At 47.2% G+C, this 10,000-nt stretch overlaps 1 protein-coding gene across 2 annotated transcripts in view; it reads right to left on the bottom strand.

Moving 5' to 3' along the window:
- Window positions 1-10,000, bottom strand: part of LOC118360336 (low-density lipoprotein receptor-related protein 1-like) — a 146,179-nt gene that overhangs the window by 58,564 nt on the left and 77,615 nt on the right. For both annotated transcript variants that reach the window (XM_052482449.1, XM_052482450.1), the window contains exons 8-15: window positions 3,612-3,774; window positions 2,829-3,051; window positions 2,462-2,654; window positions 1,988-2,137; window positions 1,535-1,771; window positions 1,103-1,283; window positions 634-856; window positions 180-369 (exon numbers count right to left, since the gene is read on the bottom strand). In XM_052482449.1, the coding sequence (XP_052338409.1) occupies window positions 180-369; window positions 634-856; window positions 1,103-1,283; window positions 1,535-1,771; window positions 1,988-2,137; window positions 2,462-2,654; window positions 2,829-3,051; window positions 3,612-3,774 (1,560 nt within the window). The remainder of the gene's footprint in view (window positions 1-179; window positions 370-633; window positions 857-1,102; window positions 1,284-1,534; window positions 1,772-1,987; window positions 2,138-2,461; window positions 2,655-2,828; window positions 3,052-3,611; window positions 3,775-10,000) is intronic.

Raw genomic sequence — 10,000 nt, 5'->3', positions numbered from 1 at the left:
ATCCAAGCAAATTTGCCTACGGGACATTAAAGTAGTCATTAATTCATATCTCGACGAGCTAAATCACCGAAATAGAATAAAATGTTATGATTTTGCGGCATAAAAAGTTTTGGCATGTGTTAAACGCGTTCCCCATTGACTGTGGTAGTTTACCCACCAGGTGTCACCCGTAAAGTTACCTTGCTGCTGGTGAGCGTCGTACACACGGATCTCGAAGAGGGGGGGGCGTTCGTTGCGGAGCAGCGTGACGGTGCTGGTGGAGATATCCAGTTTGAAGATGCTGCCGCCGCGGTACTCGTTCCAGAACAGGTACTGCTTGTAGTGACACAGGCCGAAGGCGTGGTTTAACTCGTTTCCCTCGTACACCATCTGACCAATCAGAAAGAGAGAAGAGGATCATTGCACGTGGGTCATGGTGAGGATGAAAACCATAGAACCATTTAAAAAACATTTCTTTAAATCACACACTTTATTTAGACAGTTTGGCAATCAGAGCGGGATGCAAACAGGTGTGAGAAACAGTGGGAAGGGTGGATGTGACGACTGAACCCTGCTCTCCAGTGGGGAGATTTCACACAACCAGATCGACAACCAGATCGACGATCACCAGCATTCGGGTTGAGGCGAACTGACCTTGCGCTCGGTGGTGTTGAGGTAAACCATCTCGATGCGGTCGTAGTACGCGTCCACCCAGTACAGGATGCCCTGTGGGATGTCCAGACTCAGGCCGTTGGGCCACAGCACTGTCTTACTGGTCAGCAGGACCTGGTCGTGAGAGCCGTCCATCCACGCCTTCTTGATCTTCCCTCGGTTACTCTTCTTGGGGTCCTCCTCCCAGTCTGTCCAGTACATCCACCTACAACCATAACACGATGTTAAATCCATACTAAAAAGGGCAAAACAATTACAGCTAATTGCCCAATATTACAAGGGTTTCCGGAAATGATTGTTGGAAGATTCCCGGAAGCAGGAGCAAATTAGCAGGAAACCAGGAATCATCCAACCTAGTTTTGGGGAAGGTGACCCGACATGTACTCATTCTGTGAGGTCTTTGTGTGAGATGTGTACAGGAGCAAAGGAGCATAAGGGGGGGGAGTCTGACCCGTGCTGGGGGTCCACTACGATGGCGCGGGGGTGGGTCATCTTGCCCTCGATGAGGGTCTTGCGTGTCTGAGAGGCCTTCTCCAGCCTGGCCACACTGATGGTCTTCACGGGCCCGTCGTCGGTCCAGTACAGGTTGCCTGCCATCCAGTCTACCGCTATCCCCTCCACGGTGTGGACGCCTGAGGGAAGGGACAGAGGGACAGAGGGACAGAGGGAGGGAGAGAGATTGAGGGTGACTGTCCACTAGGGCTTTCGTGACCTCATGATATCATTTTTACCATGACACATTGGTCACGATTCAATATATATATATATATATTGCATCCCAAATCTACATGCATTGCGATTCAATTCTGCAGTAGGTTGGAGCTGAGTCCTGTTGCAATGCAGGACATGTTAAATACGACGGTCAAACAGACAAGTCCTTTACCATCCTTCAGGATGGTGTCCCTCTCCGTGCCGTCAATCTTCTGCCGCCCGATGATGTAACTCACGGCGTCAGCGAAGTAGATGAACTCGCTCTCGGCGTGGAAGTCCAGCGCCCGCGGGTTCATCAGGTTCTCAATGGGGATCATGAACTCGTCGGGGACCTTGGCATTCATGTCCATGCCACGGATGATGCCAGGGCGGCCCTTACCGTACACCAGGAACAACTCGTGTTCAGGTTCTGCAAGGGGAACATCGACAACGTGGGGATATCGCTGAACGGTCAGTTACAAGATCTGCGCAACGAAACTAGATAAAAAATGATGTTCTAGAGACTTATTTCAACTCATATTCCTATAATATAAATGTGCAGGTCTGTGCTGTTGCTTGTGATTTTTTGGCGCTACGCTCTGTGTACGGAACGCAATTCAAAACTTGATGTATGTGAAGTACTCACTCTTGCAGGACTTCCCGTCGCTGCCCAGGCTGAATCCAGAGCGACAGCGGCACGTCCGGGTCTTGTGGCTGTTCCCCAGCAGACAGATGTCGGAGCAGCCTCCTGGCTTCTTAAACTGGTCCGGGGCACACGCATGACTCTTCTCTCTCACTGGGCACCAAGGGGACGAGAGAGCGAGGTCAGAGGTCAGTACTAGGCACCGACATGGCAACAACTATGACGATCGATACAGACAGATGACACTAGATAACCCTTCTGGACTCTCAATCAGGAAAACCCGGGATTGTTTTTTAAGTTACCGTAATTTTGCAACCCTAGCCCGTGTACCTACATGGAGGTCGGCGTCTCTGGCGTAACACGTGCGGGGGCTGGAACAAAAGCCCGACCACACTACATACCACAATCCATGGCAATGATTGCCCCGTACCCTCAGTGCCTATCTGGGTAAATACAAAGGGGTTTGTGGGTGTGTACCTGGGGGTTGACGTCTCTGATGGTACACGTGCAGGGCGGCGCCGCGGTCCACTCGGGTCACCACCGTGAAGTCAGAGGCGTTGAAGCGGTTGACCCGGATCACGCTGGTCTTCGCGTGGTTCAGGTTGCCCTCGTCAGAGTTGGTGGCGTACAGGTAGTTCTCAAACACCGTCAGCCCGTACAGATGCTCAATCTGACAGAATGAACAACAGATGGAGTTGGTGGTGTGTGTGTGTGTGTGTGTGTGTGTGTGTGTGTGTGTGTGTGTGTGTGTGTGTGTGTGTGTGTGTGTGTGTGTGTGTGTGTGTGTGTGTGTGTGTGTGTGTGTTTTAATGGAACATCTTCCTTGACTCATTCATGACCTCACCAGCAGGCCCTGTATGATGGTGTGTCTGTTCTGGCCCTCGTAGTCCACCACCTCTATGTAGTCCAGGTAGGCATCGGCCCAGTAGACCAGCCGGTTGACCAGGTCCAGAGTGATACCGTGAGGGAACACGATCTTACTTTCCACCAGCTTGGTCCGATTCTGACCGTCCATGTCACAGCGCTCCACCTTGGGGGTCTGACCGTAGTCTGTGAAGAACACCTTGCTGTAGGGAGAGAGGGTGAGGAGAGCAGGGGGGGGAGGGAGATGAAGAAACCATGAAAACAGAGGAAAAGGCATTCCAACAGACTGTACTTCCTTAAATTTATATTTGACCTCAATCACGCTGCTTTACGCAGCACATAAAAAAAAGTGCCATCTGCGTTAAGTGTGGTTAATATCTGCGACGTCTACATCCTTCACCAGGAGATGACATCCAAAACTGAGAAGTGACACCTTGTAAAAAAAGGAAGAACACAGGATACACCAAACTTTTTAAGTGTCACCGTCAGCAGGATGAAGTGATCAGACACATGTTGCGTGCGTGTGTGTGTGTGTGTGTGTGTGTGTGTGTGTGTGTGTGTGTGTGTGTGTGTGTGTGTGTGTGTGTGTGTGTGTGTGTGTGTGTGTGTGTGTGTGTGTGTGTGTGTGAGAGAGAAGAGGAAGTGTTTTCACTGACTAAGGCGCTGGGTCATCTGACCAGAAGGACCAGGGGGAAGTAGACAAAGGACCTTCTGAGGTCACTACTTCAGGGGTCTCTGGGGTTGTTAGTGGGGTAGTGCTCACCCCATGAGGGGGTCCAGGGCGATGCCTTTAGGGTTGTAGAGCTCCTGATCCAGCAGGGTGACACACGTCTGGCCGTCGGCGTTGCACACAAAGATACGATCGTCCATGTTGTCCTCGAAGTAGAAGTTCCCGGTCAGCCAGTCAATAGCCATCTGACCCACATCTGAAGGGATAGAGAGAAGAGGATAAGTGTGGGAGAGAGAGAGCGAGGACGAGTGTGAAGGGGACCGAGAGGGATTGCCGTATCAGAGTTGAACTCCAATCAGTGTCAGTGACTGCAAACACAACCCATAAGCCCATCTCACCCACGGAGAGAGAGAAAAGCATTAACCCTCTCCACCCCAACCCACAGCCTGCTTGGTGACCTGATATGGTCCCACCCTGTCTCACAACCCAGCCTCATTTACAGTTGAAGTCGGAAGTTTACATACACCTGAGCCAGATACATTTTACCTAGTAAGAAATCCCTGTGTTAGGTCAGTTAGGATCACCACTTTATTTTAAGAATGTGAAATGTCAGAATAATAGAATGATTCATTTCAGCTTTAATTTCTTTCATCACATTCCCAGTGGGTCAGAAGTTTACATACACTCAAGTAGTATTTGGCAGCATTGAAATTGTTTAACTTGGGTCAAATGCGCCGGGTAGCCTTCTACAAGCTTCCCACAATAAGGTGGGTGAATTTTGCCTCATTCATCCTGACAGAGCTGGTGTAACTGAGTCAGGTTTGTCGAGGCCTCCTTGCTCGCACACATGCTTTTCAGTTCTGCCCACAAATTTTCTATGGGAATGAGGTCAGGGCTTTGTGATGGCCACTCCAATACCTTGACTTTGTTGTCCTTAAGCCATTTTGCCACAACTTTGGAGGCATGCTTGGGGTCATTGTGCATTTGGAAGACCCATTTGCAACCAAGCTTTATCTTCCTGCCTGATGTCTTGAGATGTTGCTTCAATATATCCACATAATTCTCCTTCCTCATGATGCCATCTATTTTGTGAAGTGCACCAGTCCCTCCTGCAGCAAAACACCCCCACAACATCATATGCAGCCACCCCTGTGCTTCACGGTTGGAATGGTGTTCTTCGGCTTGCAAGCCTCCCCCCTTTTCCTCCAAACATAACGATGGTAACTATAGCTATTTTTATTTCATCAGACCAGAGGACATTTCTCCAAAGAGTACGATCTTTGTTCCCAGGTGCAGTTGCAAACCGTAGTCTGGCTTTTTTATGGTGGTTTTGGAGCAGTGGCTATTCCTTGCTGAGTGGCCTTTCAGGTTATGTTGATTTGGACTTGTTTCACTGTAGATATAGATACTTTTGCACCTGTTCCCTCCAGCATCTTCACAAGGTCCTTTGCTGTTTTTCTGGGATTGATTTGCACTTTTCGCACCAAAGTACGTTCATCTCTAGGAGACAGAACACGTCTCCTTCCTGAGCGGTATGACGGGTGCGTGGTCCCATGGTGTTTATACTTGCGTACTATTGTTTGTACAGATGATCGTGGTACCTTCAAGCATTTGGAAATTGCTTCCAAGGATGGACCAGACTTGTGGGGGTCTACAATCTTTTTCTGAGGTCTTGGCTGATTTATTTTGATTTTCCCATGACGTCAAGCAAAGAAGAACTGAGTTTGAAGGTAGGCCTTGCAATACATCCACAGCTACACCTCCAATTGACTCAAATTACGTCAATTAGCCTATCAGAGACTTCTAAAGCCATGACATCATTTTCTGGAATTTTCCAAGCTGTTTAAAGGCACAGTCAACTTAGTGTATGTAAACTTCTGATCCACTGGAATTGTGATTACAGTGAATTATAAGTGAAATAATCTGTCTGTAAACAATTGTTGGAAAAATGACTTGTGTCATGCACAAATTAGATGTCCTAACCCACTGAGCCGTATCCAACGTAGTTGCTGGAACCATGCTTGAAAGGACAATGGTAAATCAGAGACAGCACTGTATAAAGTACAGTTTGAGTCGGTATGGTCGTGTGGAAAGGGCAGCACTTTCTTCCATGTGAAAGATCGACAACACACACACACACACACTCACCCTGTCTGAGCACTGTCTGACTGACTGGGAACTTTAGACAAGCAGAACGTGGAAAAAGATTGGGCTTTGAATGAAATGCTAAAATGGTGTTCTTTTTGGAGGCTGTGTATTGTTCCTCTCAGTATCTCCCAGCTGATTTCCCAGCAAGGGCTCTGACAATGAGAGTCTGTGTGAGAAGGCGGCTGGGGTGGTGGGGTGGGGAGGGTGGTCCCACAGAGACCCAGCTGTGGGAGGGAGGAGAGGAGGGAGGGGGGCTCATGTGGCCTTGTGTTTTAACAGCTGCCACCATGCTTCCTCAAAGAGGGGAGAGAGATATCCTAATACACTGCACTGTACTCCATCAACCAGCCCCCGTAAACCAAAACCATTGTTAACCCACAGAGCAACTTTGAAGTTGGGCCACACTGGCCCATCCCACCCCCCTGTAGTTAGCCTATCCCAGCTTGTGACTCCAGCAGTTATAGCCTATCCCAGCGGTGGAAAAAGTACCCAATTGTCATACTTAAGTAAAAGTAAAGATACCTTAAGTATATTTACTGATTTAATCTATTAAGTATCAAAAGTAAAACTATAAATCATTTCAAATTCCTTTATTAAGCAAAACAGACGGCACCATTTTGTTGTTATTGTACCAGGAGCACACTCCAACACTTAGACATCATTTACAAATGAAGCATGCGTGTTTAGTGAGTCCTCCAGATCAGAGGCAGTAGATGACCAGGGATGTTGTCTTGATAAGTGTGTGAATTGGACCATCGTCCTGTTCTGCTAAGCATTCAAAATGTAACGAGTACTTTTGGGTGTCAGGGCAAAATGTATGGAGTAAAAAGGACATCATTTTCTTTAGGAATGAAGTCAAAGTAATCCAAAATATAAACAGTAAAATACAGATACCCTTGGTAACATGATAGTACCCTCGCCGGTCCACGTTTCCTAGACTCCCATTCACAAGCGGGCGATGGGAGTTTCTTTTCGTCTTCTCATTTGTGGTGAAAGCAAGGAAGAGCAGTCTTTCCCTTGCTGCGTCTTTCTTCCCGACGCAGTTAAGCCAAAAACCAAGCGCAGATATTCAGAGGTGCGCTCTACTGCGCTCCCATTGGCTAGCTAGCGTTGTCTCACTCGCAGGAGACCAGCGCAGAGACAGTGGCCTTTCCAAGGTAAGGATGGAAAGTGTAATTTAGGCCAATTATTATCATCATGTTTGGTAACATTTGCCCATGTGTTTATTTTCAGAGTTTCAATGAGTTGTAAAAATGTCTCAGAATTCTCCTGAATTCCCTCAATTGAAGGTCAACTAAGTTAGCCTAGGCTACTTAACTTTACCAGCTCGGTATTTGAAGGTGTTGTATTATCATTAGTAGTCTATTATCAAGTAAAAGCATATGCTTATTATTCACGATTTCGCAAATATTTATTAGCTAATCATTCAGTCAGCCTTTGTTGTTAAATCAGTGGCTGAAATGTCGCGGTACGTGATATTCACTTCCGGACTTGGTAGGCTCGGAGAGTGCTCAAAGCGCTGTAGTGCTCAAAGCGCTGTCTGAATAAAAGGGGCGTGGTTTTGGCTGAACCGCGTTGGGAAAAAGCAAGACCCTCCCTTGCTAGTAGTAGTAGCCAGCCTTTTTAACTTCCCACATCTCCATGTGAAATAATCAGACTTAAAAATTAAATAATATGCCCTGGCAAATATTCTTATACTTGCAAGTGTAGCTTACAACATTATCACAGTTTGATATGCCGCTTTAGCGTGTTCACTCAAAAATAGAACGTAATGTTTCGGTCATGAAGAAACGACGCATGGTTTCAGTACTTTCCACCGTTTCACAACATCCTGGAATCTCTAGTTATTAGTTCTAAATTACATACATATTGGAGGGGGGAGGATTCTAATAAAGCTACAATGTTGCTTGGTTTATTGTTTGAACAAGTCGCTGAGATTATATTCGGTTAGCAATGCAAGTCACTACGATGCGTAGCCTATAGATCAGATCCCCCCCCACAGGATCCCCCCCCACAGCTGCGCAAGGAATGACACCGTGTGTCCCCGTTTTAATTTGGCACGGGAGCACTTCGAATGTCAGAGCGAATTACTAGGAGCTGCCCATTTTGTGATGTAGAATGACGTTCACATACTCCGTGGCGCTGCGCTTGTGTAAAGTCTGTAGACCCCTTCAGACACCACCAGATCCCTGCCAGGACCATTAAACAACACCACTATGCTGACCCTTGACACTGGGGCCCCACAGGGGTGCGTGCTCAGCCCCTTCCTGTACCCATGACTGCTGTTGACAGTGCACGTTAGAGCAAAAACCAAGCCATGAGGTTGACGGAATTGTCCGTAGATCTCCAAGACAGGATTGTGTTGGTACCCTTACCCAGATCTGTGCCTCAATACATTTCTGCAGCATTTAAGGTCCCCAAGAACAGTGGCCTCCATCATTCTTAAATGGAACTGCCCGCCCAGCCAAACTGAGCAATCAGGGGAGAAGGGCCTTGGTCAGGGAGGTGACCAAAGACCCAATCATCACTCTGACAGAACTCCAGAGTTCCTCTGTGGAGATGGGAGAACCTTCCAGAAGGCCATCTCTGTGGCACTCCACCAATCAGGCTTTTATGGTAGAGTTGCCAGACGGAAGCCACTCCTCAGTAAAAGGCACATGACAGCCCACTTTGCCAAAAGGCACCTAAAGACTCTCAGAATATGAGAAACAAGATTCTCTGGTCCAATGAAACCAAGATTGGCCTGAATGCCAAGCGTCACATCTGGAGGAAACTGGCATCATTCCTACGGTGAAGCATGGTGGTGGCAGCATCATGCTGTGGGGGTGTTTTTCAGCAGCAAAGAGGAACAGAGCAAAGTACAGATGAAAACCTGCTCCAGAGCGCTCAGGATGTCAGACTGGGACAGGACAACAACCCTAAGCACACAGCCAAGACAATGCAGGAGTGGCTTTGGGACAAGTCTCTGAATGTCCTTGAGTGGCCCGACCAGAGCCCGGACCTGAACCCAATCGAACATCTCTGGAGAGACCTGAAAATACAAATGGGGGAAACTCTCCAAATACAGGTGTTGTGAGTAGATTGATGAGGTGGAAAACTATTTAATCCATTTTAGAATCAGGCTGTAACCTAACAAAATGTGGAAAAAGTCTAGGGGTCTGAATACTTTCCAAAGGCTGTATATATTTTTTTATTCTATTCTTGTACTTTTAGATGTGTGTATTGTTAGATACTACTGCTACCCTCGCAATGACATCTGCTAAATATGTGTACGTGATCAATACAATTTGATTTGCTTTATTTCAAACACTACTAAAGTATTGGTGCAATTCCAAGAAGAAAATCAATTATTTACAATCAGCTGCCATGGTTTTGGCATATTTCTCCATCTCAGCTTCCCAAATGGCACCCTAATTCCCTATAAAGTGCACTACATTTGACCAGAACCTTATGGGCCCCAAGCAAAGGTATTGCACTAAATAAGTAATAGAGTGCAATTTGGGACCCACACCATCTCATGTTCCAAGGGAGGTAACTGCAAATACATAGACTCATAAAAACAAGCCCGGGAGGACAGAGATTGAATAGATGGGCAAAACTAGTTTCCCACAAACACAAACACACGCGTGCAAGTGACGTGTGTAGCAAAAAAAGCCTCGAGAGGAAATTGGCTGACGATTCAATTACACTCTTTTCAAAAACAGCACTAGGAGGACGACACTCTAATTGACCTTTGAAGAGACGAAACAATCGAACAGCAGCACCAAAAGGTATTGGGTTGTTTGGGTGGATGTAATGAACATGAATTTGCACTTTTCTGCATTAGGAAGTGTATTGTTGTGGAACAGGTGGGACGCACAGACCCCCTAGCCCCCCTAGACAGCAGAGCGAGGCAGAGCGCGAGAGAGACAGGAGAGCGAGAGAGAGAGAGAGAGAGAGAGAGAGAGAGAGAGAGAGAGAGAGAGAGAGAGAGAGAGAGAGAAAGACAGCAGAGAGAGAGAGAGAGAAAGACAGCAGAGAGAGAGAGAGAGAAAAGAGAGAGAGGAAGAGAAAGAGAGAAAGAGAAAGAGAGAGAGAGAGAGAAGAGAGAGAGAGAGAGAGAGAGAGAGAGAGAGAGAGAGAGAGAGAGAGAGAGAGAGAGAAAGAGAGAGCAGAGGGATGGTTGGAGAGTTGAGGGTTAGGCAACAACATCATGGAAGAGTACTCTTTTTGTTACAGTGATTCTCTTACATGACCTTTCTGTTTCTGGGAAATGGAAAGTTATGTTTCATGGGCAACCTAACCACCCAGGCACTTCCTGCCCTCAACGCACCACCTCACACTGGTGTGACTGT

The sequence above is a fragment of the Oncorhynchus keta genome, chromosome 27 (assembly GCF_023373465.1).
Source record: "Oncorhynchus keta strain PuntledgeMale-10-30-2019 chromosome 27, Oket_V2, whole genome shotgun sequence".
Taxonomy (NCBI): domain Eukaryota; kingdom Metazoa; phylum Chordata; class Actinopteri; order Salmoniformes; family Salmonidae; genus Oncorhynchus; species Oncorhynchus keta.
This window is presented reverse-complemented; position numbering and strand designations above follow the sequence as displayed.